The sequence below is a fragment of the Astatotilapia calliptera genome, chromosome 2 (genome assembly GCF_900246225.1).
Source record: "Astatotilapia calliptera chromosome 2, fAstCal1.2, whole genome shotgun sequence".
Taxonomy (NCBI): domain Eukaryota; kingdom Metazoa; phylum Chordata; class Actinopteri; order Cichliformes; family Cichlidae; genus Astatotilapia; species Astatotilapia calliptera.
The window spans coordinates 8,513,906-8,535,491 of NC_039303.1; the positions used below are offsets into that span (position 1 = coordinate 8,513,906).

The 21,586-nt window shown below is 42.2% G+C and overlaps 1 protein-coding gene across 2 annotated transcripts in view; it reads left to right on the top strand.

Moving 5' to 3' along the window:
- Nucleotides 1–3,281: 3,281 nt before the first annotated feature.
- Nucleotides 3,282–21,586, top strand: part of fat4 (FAT atypical cadherin 4) — a 99,483-nt gene continuing 81,178 nt past the window's right edge. For both annotated transcript variants that reach the window (XM_026183531.1, XM_026183539.1), the window contains exon 1: nt 3,282–8,845. In XM_026183531.1, the coding sequence (XP_026039316.1) occupies nt 3,743–8,845 (5,103 nt within the window). In that variant the 5' untranslated portion in view covers nt 3,282–3,742. The remainder of the gene's footprint in view (nt 8,846–21,586) is intronic.

A 21,586-nucleotide genomic window follows, 5' to 3' on the forward strand; every position in this document is an offset into this window, starting at 1 on the left:
CAACGGCCTGATTACGGAAGCCACAAATTGTCAAATACCAAACCTGAATAAACATTTATGTCTCTCAAAACCAGGAAGGTTGTAATTATGCTCTGTAACGTTATTTCAGAGGACATATGAAGTGTGGTGCAAGAGTTCAGCAACAAACTTCATTTCTCAGATCATCTGCATGGAAATTTGAACAGCTGCTGCAGTTCCAATTCTCAGTGAACTCATTGGACCCTGAACTCTTCCCAGAAGCTATAAACATTTAGCAAATAGAACAACATCAATCCCTGCAAACACAGTGTTTGTTTGTAGGATTGGTTACAAAAATTATTTTGTATTTTTTTTAAAGTATCTGGAATAAGCTGGATTTTTTTTTCAATTTCAACTGAGATTTTCTACCATCTATGTCATGCAGTTACTGAATGTACAGTATGAACACTGATAGATATCCGAAGTGACCATAAAACTTTTATATACAGCACAGCACATGTGATGTATGCAAGTTAGCCACAATATTAGAACCGCTAACTGAAGTATAGGAAATCATTTAATTACAGTTTATCAGCGCAATCCCACCAAAGCTGGAGCGACCAAATCCCAACAAACTAAATATAGAGCAGAGTATCTTTTTGTGGAAGAATATGGGAAATTCCTTATGATGACAGGTAAACACACACAAACTATTTAGACAGATCAATCATGCTTTATTCCATCAGAATATTTTTTTTTCTTAATTGTACCCTAAATAACTGCAATTAGTATTAGTGGAGGTTAGACTTTTTTTGATTGTCTTAAGCAATAGTCTTTGTACACGTGTGTGCTCCCTTTTTCTATAACAGTAATTGTTAAACTGCTAACTGTTACTACTAATGTTAAAGGATTCACTCGGCTTCAACATCACTCTGGGTTCTTGGCTAGCTGTCGGTGCAGATGCTTACAAAGAATTGAAGTTGCGTTAGCAGCATAATGCAATTGTTTCTATCCAGGATGCAGTTTGCACTTCACAATCGGGCTCTCATCTTTTTGTGCAATAAAAATAAAGTAACACTAGCGTCTATGTCCCCGCTGTAGACTGTTACACTATTTCCTCCTCTGGCACAGGGACTGGACAAGCTGATTGCAGAGCAAAGGCAAGCAGACTAACTATTCCAAGAGAACTTAATCAGTTCCCGATTCCCATCCGTAGGCCCCACCCCACAACCCACGGCAAAGTCCCCACTTACACAGGTGCTGTTTCCATGCTTGTGAGCCATTTTGGTAGCAACTAGTGTACCTGTTCACAGTAATGGTTGCTTTTAATGTTGAGATTGCTCAGTGTATATACATTGGTGGCAATCTTCTTCTCTTAAACTATGCATACGGGCCACATAAATTGACTGATTTTTATATAGTGCTTTTCTACTTTAACTGAGCACTCAAAAGGCTTTAAATTACATGTCTCATTCATCCAGTCATACAAACACTAAGTGCTTTCTAACATCGGAGAACAACTAGGGGTTCAGGATCTTCCCCAGGGATGCTTTACAATGCAGACTGGAGCAGCCAGGAATCAAACCACCAGCCTTCCAATTAATAGATGATCTGCTCTGGACTCCTGAGCTACAGCCAGTCCCAGTACAGGGAGACATACATGCGAGTTTGGTCTGAAGGGAAATAGACCATAAAAATAAGAAATAAAAATAAGAAATGCAATTTCAATATTTTGCCTCACTGTTTCTCCATTCAGTCTGTCAACTCTGCTCCCTCTAACCAGGAAAACACAAGGGTTTGTCTCCTTGGTGTAACCATGTTACTTTTGTGTGCTGACATTAATGGTTTGGAAAACCACTCTCATGACACAATTCATTCTTAAAAACTTCAAAAATTGTGCTCTCCTTCTCTGCAGTTTTCACACTTTGAAAAGCAAACCACTGAGCCAGACAGGATGGCTCACTGGCGCCTTTGGCGAGCTGGTTCTGACCCGTGGGCCGTATGTTTGACACCCACCAGACTGATGGAGCAATTATGGCGTGACTGAATGTAATGTAACATAAACTTACACAGCAAAAACTCTATTTGTGCAGTTTTTATACAAACAGCAACAGCCTGCCTCCTGAATGACCACATTTCCAGTCATGTATCTGCCAGTAATTACAAAATAAGTATTAATGTTCTGGTTCATGAATGTAAAATAATATGCTGTTCATGTTGTCATTAATTTACTTATTTGTAACCCTTAATTTATCCAAATGCTGTTTAACCATTCTATAATTATTACCAGTCTATACTATCTGAATTATATTTCTCTAAACAGAGTCATTGAAGATGGAAAATTTTGCTTTAATATTCTTATTTTTGGAGCATTTTTGATGTATTGGTTTCCACAGTGAATTAATTCAAGTGTTGCAACCCTCTTTCTGAAATATTAAAATCAATTTGTGTACTTATTTTATATATTTTTCAGGAGTGGCTTTGTCCCGTATTCACTATAGTGTTACAGTTTGTTCGGAAGTACCATAATCTGGCCACTAGATGGAGCGACTCACCTATGACTTGGACGCTCGCTGTACCTTACATTATATGCAAATATCTTACTTGATCGTATGATTCAGTGAAGAAAAAAACTTACTAATAAAGCTCTAATAAACTCTTAATTATAACATCTTTCGAAAGAACGTGGCCTTAATATATATAATATAAATAAGAATTATTTTTTGTATGTTAATAGTTCTTCTGCAGTTCAAACGCAATATGTTATTTAATAATGATTCATCTGAATTGTCATTTTAATTCAAGCAGCTACTTCCAAAGCAGCTTGTGAAATTTCGACATTTCTTTAAGTTCGTGCAGACTTTATTGTGTTTTGTTCACCATCTTTATATTTGAAATCGTTTATACATTCTGAAAATGTGGTCTGGCATGTCAGAGAGGACTTTACAGCGCCCTGAATGGTTTTAAAATGATTATTTTGAAGAATTTCACCTCGTTTTATGCAAAGAATTTGTTAAACTATGCCTTTACTGTATACATTTATATTCTATATAAATAGTTTATGTGGTGATCACTGTCTCCTTTTTTCTGCAGAAAAGATAATATGTCTCATATTATTTGACAATTAAGATCTCTTGGGGCATCCTTACCTGTCGTGTTTGACTGACGTCCTCTTCCACAAGCGGGGATAGCGAGCTGTACTCCACAATAGAGGAGGAAAGGCTGTGGGCGGGCAGGCAGGAGCACCGCTATCCAATGGGACTGGGGATGGGAGGGAGTTTGGCGAACTCCGGCTTTGTTCTAACTTACTGGGACTCCAGCACAATATGACTGAAGCGTCTGCACCGTTATTCTACGGGACGGTGCGTAGGCTCGCTCGCCTGCATACACTTAACACCGCTGACTTGCGCTCCAACTTTGGATAAACTTTTTTTTTACGCATCTCCAAGGAGTCGGGAACTTTTATTTTCTTTTGTCTTTCATCGGATTGTCTGATTTCTTCTTGAAAATTCTATTTAAAGAGTTGAAATGAGACTTTCCTGAGCTGCAGGAATCATTCTCTCCGTTTAGAGGATCTTTTTGCAATTAAACGGCGCGGTGCGCAGGATAAAATAACACTTCTGGAGCACTTTGGTACACTGACTAAGCGTGGAAAGAGTTTCTCGTTGAGTTTTGTCTGCACATTTTCTGGAATACAATGATTTAGTGACTCGTCCAAACTCAGTAAAGTTGATGCATCATAGGCATGAACTCTGTCTGAGAAAGGTGGACTGGCTAACTGACCATGGCGCTCACAGGTATGGGCTCAGGCCGGCTTCATTTGATTCTACTGATGTTATGGACTCTGTCGCGGTACTCAGCATCCAGCCAAGTCCGTCAAGAGTTTCAAGTCCTAGAGGAACAGCCCATTGGCACCTATGTGGGCACGATAGGGACCAAGCCCAGCTTCACGTACCGCTTCAGCGAAAATCACAAACTTTTTGCAATTAACGCCACCACGGGAGTCATTTCCACTTCATCTGTGATTGACAGAGAGGTTTTGCAAAGTGATGTCATCAACGTTGTGGTGCTGTCCAGCCATCCCACCTACCCTACTGAGGTCAGGATAGTAGTTTTGGATATTAACGATAACTCCCCGGTGTTTCCAGACGCGTCAATTGTCGTGTCTTTTAAGGAGGACGCCAGCAGCGGCAGGCAAGTGATCCTGGACACTGCTACAGATTCCGACATAGGAAGTAACGGAGTCGATCACACCACGTACAGAATAGTGAAAGGCAACGAGCAGAGGAAATTCCGCTTGGATATTACAGTCAATCCTAGTGGAGAGGGGGCATTCTTGCACCTTGTTTCAACCGGAGGCTTGGACAGGGAAGTTACTCCCTTCTACCAGCTCCTGATTGAAGTCGAGGACAAAGGAGAGCCGAAAAAGTTTGGCTACATGCAAGTAAACGTCACTATTCAAGACATAAATGACAACCCCCCGATTTTTGAGCAGGACCAGTATCAAACCAGTGTTTTTGAGGATGCAGCTGTAGGTTCAAGCATCCTGCAGATTACAGCATCAGATCAGGATGAGGGAGCAAATGCCGAGATCAGGTACTTTTTAGATGATGGGACACCTTTCCAAATTGACCCCAAAGCAGGTACTATTATAATAAAAGAAGGTTTGGATTATGAGAGTAAAAAAGAATATTCTCTGACTATTCATGCTGTAGATAATGGGGTGCCCTCTCTGTCAGGCAGAACAGAAGCCACTATCAAACTTTTAGATGTGAATGATAATGACCCTGTCGTGAAATTCCGTTATTTTCCCACTACTTCTAAATTTGCCTCTGTAGATGAAAACGCACAGATTGGCACAGTTGTGGCTTTGCTTACCGTTTCAGATGCAGACTCCTCTACAGCTAATGGTAACATATCTGTTTCAATCTTAGGAGGCAACGAGCAGAGGCACTTTGAAGTGCACAAATCTCCTGTGCCCAATTTAAGTCTGATCAAAGTGGCCAGTGTGTTAGACAGAGAGAGAATTTCCTCATACAACTTGACTGTGTCTGTGTCAGACAACGGTAAACCGATGGCTAGGTCTTCTTTTGCTAGTCTGGTTATTTTTGTGAATGATATCAATGATCACCCACCCATATTTCAGGAGACGGTGTACAGAGTAGATATCAGTGAAGATATACCAAAAGGCAGCTACATTAAAGGGGTTTCTGCAACAGATGGTGACTCTGGGCAGAATGCCAACCTGCGCTACTCCCTTGTGTCTGGAAATGCTTTGGGCTGGTTCTCCATCAGTGAAAACAGTGGTCTGGTAACCAGTGCTGCTTTGCTGGATAGAGAAATAGCATCTGAAATTGTGCTCAATATTAGTGCCAAAGACCAGGGGCTGCAGCCCAAAATGTCTTACACTAAACTGATAGTCAACATCACAGATGTGAATGACCAAGTGCCTACATTTACACAGAGCACCTATCATGTTTCACTGGTGGAGCACGCTCCGGCCGGCACAGAACTGGTGGTGCTGTCTGCCTCAGATGACGACCTTGGGGCCAATGGAACTATCCGGTTTTCATTTGATGCAGAGACGCCAGCCAGCGTCCAGGAGCTGTTTCGCCTGGATGTCGTGTCAGGGCGATTAAGCACAGGCGTGGAGCTTGACAGGGAGGATCAGGCCTCCTACTTACTCCACATCCAGGCAGCAGATGCAGGCAGCCCCCCTTTGCACTCTGTAGGAAAAGTCAATATCACCCTTTGGGATATCAATGACAATAGGCCAGTTTTCTATCCTGTACAGTATTTTGCAAATGTGAAAGAGAACGAGCCCTCTGGTTCTTATGTAACCACGGTTTCAGCCACAGACCCCGATTTGGGTAGGAACGGCACAGTCAAATATATAATTACAGCTGGAGACTCTTCCAAATTCCGCATTAATAGCAATACAGGCAAAATTACCACACTGGTGCCCCTGGATAGAGAGGAGAAAACTGCTTACCAGTTGCAGGTGACAGCAGCAGATGGTAGTGGCCTGCGCTCACACACACCGGCCATTGTGACTGTAACTGTAATAGACACACAGGATAATCCACCAGTGTTCAGCCAGAAAGTGTACAGCTTTGTCATGTTTGAAAATGTAGGTGTTGGGACAGTTATAGGGACAGTGTCAGCAACCACAGTTGATTTAAATACAAACATTTCATATCTGATCACCTCAGGAGACCAGAGAGGGCTTTTTGCTGTCAACAGTGCAGGTCAGATCACAGCATCAAGCCAGATAGACAGAGAGGAGCAGGGCTTTTATCAACTCAAAGTTGTAGCCAGAGCTGGGGAGATCACAGGAGAGGCCTTTGTTAACATAACTGTAAAGGACTTAAATGATAATGCTCCTCATTTTATTCACGCTGTGGAGCATGTGAGCGCAGTGGAAAACTGGAGCACAGGTCATGTAATATTCCAGGCCAAAGCTTCAGATCCTGATGAAGGTGCAAATGGCATGGTGGTCTACAGCCTCAAACAAAACCCCAAAGGACTGTTTCATATTCATGAGAAGCATGGCCTCATCACGCTGACCGGGCCGCTGGAGATCACGACAAGTTCCTATGAGATTGAAGTCATTGCATCAGACACGGGAGTCCCTCAGCACACCTCCAGCCTCATCCTCATCGTCAGCGTATACGACGTCAACGACAACTCACCTGTATTTGACCAGCTCTCATACGAGGTCATCATCCTGGAATCTGAGCCTGTCAACAGCCGTTTTTTTAAAGTGGAGGCCACTGACAAAGACTCCGGTCTCAATGGCGAGATTATGTATGACATCGCTGGTGGGAACACAGGTGATGTGTTTGGCATTTTTCCAGACGGGCAGTTGTACATCAAAGCGGAGCTGGACAGAGAAATCCAGGACAGATATAACTTGGTGGTTACAGCCAAAGACAGGGCTGTGGAGCCGCTGAGTGCCACTGTAAATGTAACAGTGAGTCTAGATGACGTAAATGATAATCGTCCTCTCTTTAACAGCACCAATTATGTGTTTCATTTTGAGGAAGAACAGAAGAGAGGGTCGCTTGTTGGGCAGGTTTTTGCTGAGGATAAGGACTTTGGCCCAAACAGTGAGGTCAGATACACATTTGAGACTCCACAGCCCAACTTTGAGCTGAATGCCATCACAGGGGAGTTGACGAGCACTTTGCAGTTGGACCGGGAGTCACTCATGAGACAAAGAGGCGCCGCTGTGTTCAGTTTTGTGGTTGTCTCGTCAGACCAGGGTCTCCCCAAACCCCTTAGAGACCAGGCCAAAGTGCAAGTTTACATACAAGACATCAACGACAACCCGCCCAAGTTCACCAAAGACATATTCCAGGCCTCCATCTCTGAATCAGCTCAAAACATGACACAGCTGCTACGGGTCTCTGCCTCAGATGTGGATGAGAACAAAAATGGACTGGTCCGCTATCACATCGCTGAAGGCAACGAGGAAGGCCAGTTCACAATCGATAGTAGCTCTGGACAGGTGACTTTGGTTGGAAAACTTGACTATGAATCCACATCTTCATATTCACTAAAAATCATAGCTGTTGATGCTGGGGCTGTGCCCTTATCCTCCTCTTGTATGCTTAGCATTAGCATCTTGGATGAAAATGATAACTCTCCCATCTTCCCTAAATCCTCACTGTCGGTTGACGTCCTGGAGAACATGAGGCTAGGGGAACTGGTGGCCTCTGTGACCGGCACCGATGCAGATTCGGGTCAGAATGCAGACATAACGTACAGCATCACAGCCACAAACAACCATGGCACTTTCAGCATCAGCCCTAACACTGGCAGCATTTTTTTGGTTAAAAAGCTGGATTTTGAAACGCAGTCATTTTACAAACTCAACATCACTGCAAAGGACAATGGCAGAACTCCCCGCTCCTCATCCATTCCTGTGGTTATTCGTGTCAGGGACTTTAATGACAACCCTCCCATATTTACCGCTGGAGACATTTTCAAATCCATCCCTGAAAATCTTCCTATCTCTGCCTCAGTTATGACCATTACAGCTCAGGACACAGATGCAGACATAAACGGCCAGCTGCAGTACTCGATTATTCAGCAGATTCCACGGGGAAACCACTTCAGCATTGACCCAAGCACTGGGCTTATATACACCAGCAAGGAAATTGACAGAGAGTTCTCAAATCTCTTTGAGTTGACAATCAAAGCCACTGACCAAGCAGTTCCAGTTGAATTTCGTCGCTATGCCCTGAAAAATGTAACAATATGGGTCACGGACATTAATGATAATGTTCCCACTTTTGTGTCCCAGAATGCACTTGTGGCTGAGCCTAACATAGTCATCGGCTCCATCTTGACCACAGTGGTGGCCTTTGACCCGGACGATGGTGCGAATGGGGAGGTGGAGTATGAGCTTGTGGAAGGTGACTCGGACACTTTCATCATGGACAGGTACAGTGGGGATATTCGCCTGGCGTCCCAGCTGGTTCCATCCCGACTCATGTACACCCTCACAGTGTCAGCCACGGACCACGGCACTGACCGCAAGACCTCCAGAACTGAGCTGACCATCATCCTTCAAGGAGTGGATGGACCTGTTTTCTCCCAGCCCAAATACATCACCATCCTCAAAGAGGGCCAGCCACCGGGCACCAACGTCATCTCCCTGGATGCCTCGAGTCCTAGAGGCTCTGCAACCAAAGTGGAGTATTTCATTGTGGCGGTGCGCAGCGGCGGAAAAGCTGTGGGTCGCCTTTTCACCATCGGCCGACACACAGGAGTGATACAGACAGCTGCAGAGCTGGATCGAGAACAGGGGTCTGACCTCTACCTGGTGGATGTGTACGCCATTGAGGCAGACGCCAGCCAGCCGAGAACACAGCGTGCTGAGGTAAGGACACTGCTGACTTTTCTATTCTCTGCAGGTACTGGAAAGCCACCTTATATTTTGCACTATTGGTCTACTTGATCTGTTTGGCAGGAAAAGGGCATGAACTCACCCACTGGCACTTGTTAGAGACATTTGGATTAAATAAATGTAATAAGCAAAGTTGGAGGGTGGGTGACTGTCCAAGTCACACATAAAACAGAGCCACCAATTGCATTTGGGTGTGCATTCATTTTCTTTTTTTTTACACACACACTTTGCATTATATTAAATCATAATTTTGTTGGACACGACTAAGAAAACCTTGTTCTTTGGCACGATAACTTTATTGTTCTCGTTTCCAAAGCATTCTAGCCATAACAATTCATCTTGAGTGTGGCTCCTCTAATATTTGAGTCTCGGAAAGGAAATGAGCATTGCATGTCTTCTGCGGAAGCTCCTCTAGCGCTTTCCTGAACTGAAATATTCTTATCAGCAGGTTATGAACTGCACAAATCAAAGAAAGACCACTTTTTAATTTCCCTACAGTTGACATAATTCATTCAAGGCTGCTCAATTTCAAGACCCACAATGGTTTCTTTTGTGTGTGAAGCAGAAATGAAAAGGAGAGCCATTCATACGGTGTTCCAGTACAGGTATGCATCATCAGCGCTGGTATTACTTTGAGCCTTTGGGCCTAAGGCTGTTTTGGCACTGGGGTGGTCTTTGGGTGCCTTTATACCACCAGAAATCGCTCCACAGGCAATAAGTGACCATTAAAATTAGTTGACCTCTTAAGACTTTGTAAAAGGATCAGGACAGAGAGAATGAAATTTAAGCTTTCCATTGATTTTCTTTGCATTATGCGATGCACTGTTTTTAGGTTTTCTCTGAAGGAGATGGAGTTAATTCTCTCAAGTGTCATGTGGAAACCCTAAGGCCAGTTTGGTTGACTAATACCTAGCCGCTAGTCAAATTAAAAGCAAATGTGATTCTATATATGTTTTTGAAATTTTAGCCAGGGCTTAAAATACCATGTTGTTACAGACTCGATGACACACATACCTCATATATTTAAAGAAAAAATGTGTTTCGTGTTAGTGCATTTCTGAGGATGCCTGATGCAAAATGATTTAGGAGTTTAGGATTAGCAGTTCAAGCTTGATGCCTTTTCAACCAAGACGCATATTGAAACTGAAATCCAATACAGCAATCTGTTATTTGGAGACAAACTCACATATTATTGAAATCAAGGATTACTTGGCAAAATCGTGTTAGCAGAGTTAACTTAAAAGTTTGCCCAGGCCAAATGGGAATATCAAATGTTCTCTCACTTTGCCTGCAGCAAAGATGGCAAACTACTTTCCTGCAGACTCTGCTGTCGGGCTAATGAGAGAATATAGTGCTTCACTGCTTCATTCCCAAACGTTAAACTCTAGATTGGTTTCATGCTAAGTTTGAACTTTCTCACCCCTTGGAGAGATGACTTTACCATACCACCTGGCCGAGTAGTCAATCTCTCCCGTTTGAGAAGCGTGAGATCTAATAACGTAGTGGAATTCAAATGACCGTCCACATTTGGATACACGGGCTGGTTTTTGTGCTGCAAGGCAATAAGCAGTCGGTTTTATGACCACATTTTTTTAACAGCACAGATGAACAGGTTCTGTTCAGACTGTTTGGGTCTCCTCTGTCAATGGGACCTCAATGCACAGTGTGGTACAACAATGTAAACCTTCTGACTTAGACTAATGTTTTTCCAGTGCAGTGTTTATACACCAGATACCCGGTAGCAACTTGGGGAGTATTTCCATCCAAGAGGTTATGACCCTTTCACATTCTCCATTTCCCATTTTCCCCATTGATTGGATGCATGAGAGAAAGCTGGCATTTTCTCCTGCACTGTGCACCACGTGTGATGTTTTGGAAACACTTAAACACAGAGAATCTAGTTGGACATGCTTTATCAGTGGCTGCAATCTCAAACAGCTCGGGATGTTTGTCAGTAATTGTTGGTTGGTGCCTTCTGGCAAACATCTGGGTCATATGTAATATCCAGTGAGGTCTTCATTTAACCAAACAGCGATTCTACTTAAAGTTTGTTAATCGTATTTTTGCTGTTGTCATTTTGCATTTGGAAATGTTTTTCCTATGACTTCATTACCCAGAGATCTGAGTTTCTTTCTCCTGTTTCCTACTTTGGGTAAATATGCTGGGGAAAACATGTCTTGGCGGCAGCTTTATCTATTGTTGATGAATTCATTGAGTGTTTAGAAGGATGTTTTTCATTTGAGTCAAAGTTTTGATTCATCACATCCTGGAATGTACGTGTTTACAGGCGAAGAAATATGTTGGTTCCACTTTGGGCCATCGGCAACATGACAGGAGGTGTTTATAAGCTAGACGAAACACCTGCAATTAGGGTTTATATGTTAACCGCCAAAAGTAAAATGGCCATTACATGCAAATGTCACCTGCCATGTGGCAGTGGGGCTGCAGCAGACTATTGTTTATTATTGTTCTTTAGAATGGCAAAAGCATCCATCAAAATGACCCAGAAACCGTGTCTTGTATATTAAAATCATATTTCGGCATTACTCAGAGTCATAGCCTTTGATCAGTAAACGCTAAGTGACTGAACAGTTTGCTGGTTCTTAGAGGAGAAATGAAACTGTAGTTGCAAAAGCAACTCTGTCTATCTCCACTGTCTGTATTGTACTTTCTGGGTAAAATATGTCTTTGTACCCTTTAAATGAACTTAAGCATCCTAGACATGTCACACAGCTTCCATTTGTGTTGGCAGTTTTTGCAGACTTTTCATTGCCACCTTTCAAAATCTATTTTTTCTTCTTTTTCAAGTTGCATATTTGGTTGGAGCATTCCTTTGCATAAAGTAGTGAATGCTGTTGTAGAAACCAGAGGTCTTACTGGTCTCTGTTTCTTATCCTCTCTGCACACTCTCCCTTCATCAGCCTCCTCCTCACATTCAGATGCATCAGCCCCTATACAATGTAGTGCTACAACTGTTTTCTTAACTCACTGTGAATCAAAATGAAGTGCTGTTTTTTGGACAGACCCTCAAGTGCCACGTCAGGCCTTGCCCCCTCCTCCTAAAGGCATTGTTCCCTCCTTAAAAGTAAACACAGTCGCAGTGTTGAACAGGCCTTCCTTTGTTTTACTTTCGCGGATAAAGTGTTGCGCTGCCCCGGCCGCGATTCGAGAGGCTTTTATTATTTTTTTGTCTGTGCCAGCGTCTTTCTTTGGCAGATTTAGGCATGTGTATGGATGCCCCTGTCAGCCAGCTTTCCTCCCCTGTCTGCACCACTGAGCGACGCACAGTCAATCTGTTTGGGCTCATGAAACTGAGGAAAGAAAAGAGTGTTTTGGGAGGGTTGTGGACATGTCAGACGGTATTATTGGGAGTTGTGGGAATAAAGGAAGAGGTGGGGTGACGGGAAGCGTTATTAGGAGGGTGTTCGAAGTGCCAGACACAGGGACCCTTGCAAGGACATGGGAAGTGAGAGGCACAGTTGTGGTCCAGGATCATGTTCCAAGCAGGTTCAAGAAAGAGGGATCAGTCTGCTAGCAGGTTTTGGACATCATAGTCGGGGAATGCAGTCAGATACTAGGCTCAAATTAGTGTTGGTCTATTGTTATGGATAGTTTGAACTCCATTACTGTAGATTCATCATCCCCTCCTCGTTAAAGCTGTATATCTTCATGTCTTTACATCTCATTTGTATCTGCGTGCCTGTTTTGTGTCTCTGAGAAACTGCTTGTAGTCTCACTGTCAGATTCATAAATCTCAATGGTAGCAAAATGTCAAAGTCCTTTCGCTTTCTCCATATTTCATGATGCTGAAGCTCCTCTAATGTGAATTCTGAGGGAAATGTGATCAGAGGCATCGTTGGGGTTGTAGAGAAGACAAAAAAAGCCTCCCTGAAATACAAAACCTGTAAAGCCATCCAGGTCAGCGAGGCAGGAGAACAAGGTCACGTACATGATGATGTGATATGCATGCTGGTTCTTCTTTGTGCATTCGTGTCGTTTTGTGAGTGTAATAAAGGCTGAAATATTGATGACTACAGTTTCCACAGAAAAGAGGGAATATTATTACCGATAACTCCAGCTGTGCATTTAAATTTCCTGCATCAAAAAAATAGGAAAAAATGCTTTCATTAGATTTGAGTCATATGCAAGTTTAGTATGAAAATTTCATGTTTCTCAGAAGGCACATTTTACAAGAACTGGATGAAAAATGATGCAGAACAAACTGCATCCTTGTGTATTGTAATTCATGCTTTAATTGCGATATTTTGCTTGTGCACATGTGCTTGAGAGAGGGTGGTAATACACTATTCTAGCCATTACCCGGGTTGTAATTCACCCCGTAATCTGGCTGGACAAGCGATTTAAAATGGTGACCGAAGAGGTGACGCATCTGCTCAGCTCTCCTGGTAGGTGGTCTCTTCGGGTTTTGGGTGAACCTGTGAGTGAACTGGTGTTGGGGAGTGCTGGTTGTCTCAGAGCGTCTATTCGTTTTAACGAGACGCAATCGCTATAAAAGCTGAATAAACATTCACTCATGCGTAGACGCCTGCAAGCAAATGCTGCCAGAAACACACACACACACACACACACACACACACACACACACACACACACACACACACACACAATCTCACACAGACTCATGAGCAGAAATATGAAATGGTAGCAACAGTCAAAATAATTGTTTAATTTTAATTAGTATGATTATGTTACTGTCAAATAAGATCATTGAGAGCTCTTTTCTGCGGATTCAAAGTCAAATTTATGTCGGCCTTTTATTGTATTGAACTGTCTGTTTGCGTTTGCCTTTTATTTTGTGCTTTGCTGAAATTTTGCTTGTTTTACGTTCTTACAGATGCTTGTATTAGTGATGAAGATCAAAAATACTGTGCTATACATTTTTTTCTGAAGAGCTCTTGTACGCTAGAGTAGTTGCTACAGCAGGCCTCCTCAACATATGACTTTTTTCTCATAACACACACTTATGAAACTCGGGCCTGAAAGGTCAAGACCTGGATCATATTGTTCTGCTGTGCCATGTTCTATAAAGTTAAGCCAACCATCGCATTAGTAATGAAACGGCTAAAGTAACCCTTTTTTTGGCACAGAAACTGGTAAATCCCACAACTCACTTTCAGTTTTTCACCTGTTAAAATGAATAAGGAGTCAGATTCTTTAATCATGGTATAATCATAAATGAATCTCCATGTGTTGTGTAGCAGTTAGGCTTGAAACTTTCCTTTATGTTATAGTTGAATAGTTAGAGTTAGAGCTGGATCAGGTAACTCTGAACCATCCATTAGAAAGGCGGCTGTGGGTTCAGGCTCCTGGGGGACGTCCCATGATGCACTGAGCATTTATTCTCCACTTTGTCTTTTCACTCACGTTGTGTATGTATGCCACTACTGCAGCGGTCCCCAACCCCCGGGCCTCGGACCGGTACCGGTCTGTGAGTTGTTTGGTACCGGCCGCGAGAGTTGAGGCTCAGGTGTGAAATATGTGGTTTTCAGGGTTTTTATCGGTTTTCAGCGTTATTTTGTTATCGTTTTTATCGCTAACTCGGTTTTCCTGGGTCTCTTCACGTGTGTTATGAATAACTCTTCTTTTTTTCAGTTTCACTAGTTTTATTTTGTTGTATTTTTCCGCGACACCTTAAAGGCCGGTCCGTAAAAATATTGTCGGGCATAAACCGGTCCGTGGCGCAAAAAAGGTTGGGGACCGCTGCACTACTGCATGTCATTACCTTTTTTTAAAAAATTAATAGTTGTGTTTTGTCCTTGTCTCTCTACGCTTGTATTTTTTTCACTTTGTCCTTCCCCTCACCTTCCAACCATTAAGAGGAGATGGCTGCCACTCCCTGAACAGGGTTGTGATCTCTTCCTGTTAAAAGGGAGTTTTTCGTCCCTACCATGCCAAGTGCTTTCACATAGGGGAATGTTTGATTGTCTCTAATATTTTAAGGTTTTCCTTGGAATATAAAGTGCTTTTCCTAGCTCATAAAAGTTCTTAAATGTTAAATATTGTGCAAAAACAGATAATTAAAATAAAGTTCAATCAAGAAGTCAGGAACAGAGTCATATTATGTATCTGACCTGCAGTTCAACTCAGTCTTTTGGTATTTGGGAATTTGCAATGGTGCTTTGGACACATGTCGAATCCAGTAAAATAAACTGACATCCAAGTAAACGACATCACTGTTAAGATTTCACTGGCATTGTCTGAACTTTCTAACACTCATTGTATTGTCTTCTGCGGGAAACTGAATTGTGCTGGTGTGGTAACCCTGCCCTGTTCTACTCTAAACAGGTTAAAACAAAAATTATTTACATATTCTATTTAAAAGAAAAAATGGCTAACCGCTAAATTATGTTCGTGAAAGGAATGTACGTGTGTATTAAAAGAAAAATCTTTAACTCTGCAGTTGACTGTCCGCAACTTAAAAAAAAAAACCAAAATAAGTTTTTCCCCCTGCTCTGCCTCATGAAAAGTCAATGCAGGACCTTCGGTTAGAATAATAAATGAATGCGGCCAGAGCTGTGCATGCTCTGCAGAGTTTTGCATCATTGCGTTTATTTTCACTTCAGAGATTCATTTCTCTTGTTGTGTGACTTTGATTGTCATGCCTCATTTGGGAGGGGGTCATTCCTCTGTCTTAAGCACACATGCTCGGACCAAATGTGCGACTGAAATAGTATTAATCTCCGCTGGGAATGCCTTTCTCCTTTGGTCTGCAGGATCTGGCGTGATCAAAAGGGAGACCTTTATTGTTTGGTACTGTAGCAGGTGGGATTTCTTCAAGTGCAATCAGAAAGGTCGATGTGAAGCTGTGATCTAAAGTTTCCAACCTTTCCAGTCACTCAACCGCAAAAAAGTTAGATTGGGAGTAGCTGAAGTGGGAATGATCAGGTAGAGCTATGATTTGGTTTGTACATTTTGCCTGAGCAAGTGCTACATAAGGATATAAATCTTTGAGAGTATGACTACATCCCTGTGATTTCTTCATCACTCCTCTCTGCTCTGCTCTGACTGTGAAGGGACCATAAAATATACCCAAGTCTCTCCAGCTGAAAAAAAAATGTTCCACTACTTTCACTTGTAAAACGAATGGAGTTTGAGAGAGAGAGAGAGAGAGAGAGAGAGAGAGAGAGAGAGAGAGAGGCAGAGTGGTGGGTTGATTTTGGCACATATTCTCAGTGGTAATAATGGATCCCAGCTACAGAATGATTTGTTCTTCCACGTGACTTACCGAGCTCTCTAGCATCAACAAACACTCCACATGCAGAAATACACACAGCAAATTTCCATTGTTTTCAGAGCTCAGACTTGACTGTGGTGCCTGGTTGACCTGTTCGTCTGCTTTGTGTCCCAGAAAAAACAAAAAAGAGCTACTTGCTGCTCTTTTTGCTCATCTCACTTCCCTCTCCCTCACGTCCATCAGTGGCACCCCTTGAGTGACATTTGGTGCTTTTGGCTCACTCACAGATCCTCACATCTTCAGGGACATCAAACAAAAAGGACACAGAGAAGACTTCTGCTGTGCATGCAGAGTTCTCACGTGCACAGCAGAAATGCATAGCCCTCATCTCCCCTGCTTGCGGTAAGATGAGTGACCCGCAGGCAGGAAGGGGTATCTCCCACAGCCTGGGCAGATAATTTAGGATCTAGAGATGGAGGGAAGTGAAAGGAGGAGGGGTAAGGGGAGTTAAGGTTGGAGCTGGGAGAAAGGGAGGGAGGAGTGGAGTAGGACTTTAGTGTCAGGAGAAGGAGACAAGCAAAAGATAGACTGGCACCAGAGAGCAAGAGCTTGTGTTATTGTTATCTCCCATCTTATTTTACGAGTTTTCCATCAAGAGAGTCACTGTAGCTCATGCTCTGCGTGCGCCACACTTTTAACTTTATTAAGAGGTTAACCATACCGTGATTTAGAGTCTAAGCAGAACTTATTTTTTTATGTTTTGTAGCTGTGTTGTTGTGATAATATTACTTTTCAAGCTTGCAAAATCTTTGCAAGCTTTGTCTTGCTCAGTCTGCTGTGCAGGTCTTAACTCAAAAAATAAGCCAAGCTGCGGTTGATTTGCAGCTGTTTTCAATTTTAGAATTGAAATATTTCAGCTCTCAAAATGTCCCTGCATGACTTTTCCGGCACTCAATTTCTGTGCAAGTTGTTAGATTTTTAGAATCATGCAATGGAGTGTTAGTCGTAATTCTGTTCGTGCTCTTCATTTGACAGCTTTTTGGACGTTTCTTGGACTTTGAAAATCCGCTGACCAATCTAATGTGATCTAATGGGTTTTCCCCCCATATTATAGCTGATTTTAATGTTTTGTTTCTTTTTGTTTTCTAATCCTTTCTTTTTCTCCTCTTAGAATTGTGTACTGTGAATATTATGGAGTGCTACTGAGGTCATTACAGACTCACGCTGTGCAGCCAGACATTGTTTAAAACCACATCATAAATCAATATATCAGCCTTAATTTGATAGAAATGTGTACAATGTATTTTTTTTTAATAGCTTCAGCTGAGGAACCGAAAGAACAGCCTATGGCTGAGTGTTTAAAGGGTTGGTTCACCTAAAAAACAGAAATGTTATCGTTATTTGATGAACAAGTTAAAATAAGCCTAGAGAGAGATTAAAAAGATATTTATGTTTAAGGTTCTACTTAACTGACAGGTGCCTCTTATCGGGTGTTTCTGGGCAGATTGATTGCTTCTGAACCACCTTACAAACAATCAGAAAACTCAAGCTGCTTAAATTCCCCATATACATCCTCCTCCACTGGGTTGTTTTGCTCAAACGCTGTGGTTGTTTGAGCACGTAGTCGAGTGCAACGTCCCGGGAAAATTGCTCGTGGTCACCAGGACAATAACTGGAGAGTATGAGCTTCACTTTGTAGGATTATTATCTCATTGAAGGAGATTCTTGGATCCGAGTTGTCTCCGTGCTGGCGCTGGTGCGCTGTATTTCCAAAGCAATAATCTTAAAGCATCTTTGATGGTGAAATCTCACAGAGTATGCTGGGTGCACGCTTCGCCTTCAAACGTTTCCGTCTTGCACGGCATACTGTGTGGCTCTGCATGGCAGCTAGCAAATGCTGGCCCTCGATAGCAAACAAAACACAGTGTTTACACAAATTTCGAACAACTGATCTGCTGTCAGAAACAGAGCAGCAAGAACTCCTGGCTTGAAATAGCTAACCATTTTGGTGAGCGCGGCCCTGCTCTCCCCTCCTTGGTTGGTCAGTTTAATTGAAACCAGCTGGTGAGGGTTCTGGGTAGCGATGCGCAGGGGTCGACTCAGCGTGACTCAGGCTTTTACCTGAGCTGCCCCCCTTTTGCTTTGTTGTCAGACAAAAGTTATGTTTTAAGTTTGTGATATCTCATGCAGCAGACTAAAGGAAAGTCTGACTGTTTTCAGCTCCTAAACGAGAGGGGAAAAGCTGTGGTTCTGGTTTCGATTACATTCGTTGACATTGTGCTATTTTCGCTTTTTTTTTTTTTTTTTTTTTTTTTTTTGCCCACTCTGTGATTTTCCTATGCAAATGGATGAAGTGGCCTAATTTCAGCAGGTTCTTTTGTGTCGAGGTGTAATTTAACAAACTGCTGCTCTCAAAGTTGACTTTATGGTCTTTCCTTTCAAACACTGTTGTTGACTTTGTATACATTTCTTAGTTATATGTGTGTTAAAGTGCAGATACGTGCCTGATTGCTCACATGCACGCGTCCGTATGCATGCCTTTAACCTACTGTTCTTGCATACTTTTTACCAAATTTTTCTGAAGTTATCCTGCTCGCTGTCTCTGGCACTGACATGTAGTTCACTGAGATGGGAAAAAAAAAACTAAACAGCCCACTGAACAATGAATCATCCGAAACATCGTCTAAACTTGGCTGGCCGGCTGTTGACAGACAGATCATAATGAAGTTTCCCTCCCACGACACTAAGATCTAACGGTATTACATAGAGGGTGATCAGATATTACATTATGTTTCTATCTGCTCCGGGGGTCTTCTGCTATTGAGGGCTTCACTTACAGTGAGGCGTGCAGACTGAGCGCAGATGCCTGTGGGTGTATGAGAGCAAAATAGCAACAACTCAACACTTACAATTCAAGCAAATCGAAATCTGCTCACGTTCTTCTTAAATAGCCAAAAAGATCTATTATTCTTCTCATTGAGTCTTTTTTTTTTTTTTAAATATTTGAGTCTCTTTGTAATCATTGTAAATGCCATACTGAGGTAATCAAAACAAATATTTATTCTAGGAAAATGTGAAGCAACTGAAGTGAGCTGAAAACAGTGCCAGCTTGCTCTCTGCGTTGTCAGTTTCGTTTCACTAGATGAAGGACTTTAAAAAGAACTGCACCTTTTTTGCACGTTAGCATTTTGGCGCACGTTTTCATGCATCTAACTGATGAATTATCAAATTATCAAGGCTATGAATAAGCTTGGACTTGACTCCTGGAGTGTTTGTTTAATGATCAGTCATACTAGAGTACCAGCGTCTCACCTGGAAATACCATCAACGACCTGCCCAGCACCCTGCTTCACACCCAGTGTCAGCTGACATTGGCTCCGGGGCCCTGGTTGGATAAGCTGTTAAGAAAACAGATTGATGGAATTAATGTAAAAGTATAATTGAATCAAGGAAACTGACATTTCTGAGAGCATCAATATATCCAGTGTGTGCCTGACGGCTTACTTAATGAACTCTGAAATCACATAACTGAGCTGTTCAAAGGTGCAGTGCTTTTTTAGAGATATCTACTATTAAAGACACTTACATTAGTTTGCATTTTATTGAAATATGTCTCTTGTCAGATATTAAAGTTTATTGAAATGCAATATACAAGTGATGTCTGCATTCTTCAGGCGCGCCAGCTAGCTCAGTGCTAATCCGTCCTCCTGCAGATTTACACATGATCCTGCACAGGTTTCGTGCCATTCGATGCAGCTATTTGATAAAGACTCAGTGATCCGATGAAATGCGACACTCTCAGGATCCTTCCCAGTCACTCTTGTGACCTTTGACCCCACTTGGCAGAACTGGAACGGAAGCACAGCAACATCTCTTGGCAGCTAAACAGCCAGCTATGTGTCTGTCACAGTGTCTGTGTGAGTGGATATACTCTTATAGAAAGTGCGATTGTGTTTCATCAGGCCGAAAAAACACTTGTGCGTATGTGTGTGAGAGCATGTTAACATGTGACAGAGTCCTGCAGCGTGGTAGACTGGCAGCCTGAGCATGAACTCTGCATGCTTTCTTTATGTCTCTGACGTCTGACAAGGCTGAGGCGCTGTTGGTAATGATGTGGTTATTACTTCCCATCATGCCTCACTGCAGGCCGGGCCGTAAAACAGTGCGGTATATTCACTGTGTCCCTCACCGACTGCCTACTGTGGCCAGCACTTTGTGGCTGTTTTATGAAGCGTTTTCCACTTAGGGATACACTCATGGGACCTCGTTCACCAAACTGCTCTTCAATGTGATATCATCATGTTGTGTAAAAGATACAATTATAATTTTATTTGCTTTTTTGTCATGTCTTTGAGACAGTATTTTAAAATTTGATAGCTGGGAGATATTCTACATTAATAATAAAAAAGATACATTTCACATATGAAAAGTTTGAATATTTTGTTGATGTGTTGTCTAAAGTCAAATGGCAATGCAGTCTTCAAAGGCTATTTGCTAACAAATATATAATATAAATGGTTGCTTATAATAGGGAACAGACACCCGACAAAGAACTGTCAACTGATTTTGCATTTTTCCTCACTTATGTCCCTCAGTTTTATAAATCCATAATCAATAATGAGAAAGAGAAGTATCACAGGAAAAGTCTAATTTTCAGGGCTTCCGTTACCTTTTTTCCACCTGCGTAGTGCCCAATCTTGAAACTTTTCCACAGGTTTTGACAAAAAACAAAAGACTGGTGCCAGTGCCAGAAAACTAGCACTCGGCATGCCACCACGGCAATTACTGGGCCCAAAGTTGTAACCACTTACATTAGTGGCTCTGGGAGGGGCTACTGCAAGAATTTAAACAGTAATTCATAGATGTAGACTCCAGATATCCATCTTCTGTGACTTTATTCCCACAAAAACTACTCCAATTTCTCCCATATAACACTACATAACATTAGGTGCTTAAATCGGACAAAATGTGGGCTTGTCTAAGGTAGAGCTGGCACCACCACTGGTGGAAATTAGGCGTATTGTTAAATTGACTTACATGTGGTCATATCAAGGGATACACTATGGAGGACAGCTTCAAGAGCTGAGTGCAACTAGAGCAACTTATTCACTGAAGCTAGGATTATCTTGTTATTCTTATGACAACATATTCATGCCTTAAGAAATGTTCAAAGAAGATTGTAATGACACATTTTTTTATATTTAATGGCTTTATAGTTTTTACAGTGTTTTCTTTGTCTCGCTTGAATTCAGGGTATTCTCTTTTGGGAATTATACTCTCGCCGTGGAATGCAATCAGTAAAAGGGGCTGGGCATCGGATTTCAAATTGTCTTTGAAACTCAAGATTTATTCACAGGCTGCATACATAACCCCCGCTGCTGAGTTGCACGAGCTCTCTACTTAGGCTGTGAGGAAACCGTGGTTGCCCCGGGCCTGGAGAAATGCCAGCTGTGGTCATATGGAACCAGTTTGAATCTCTAACTGTCAAATTCTCTGCGTTTCCCCCAGCATATAACTTC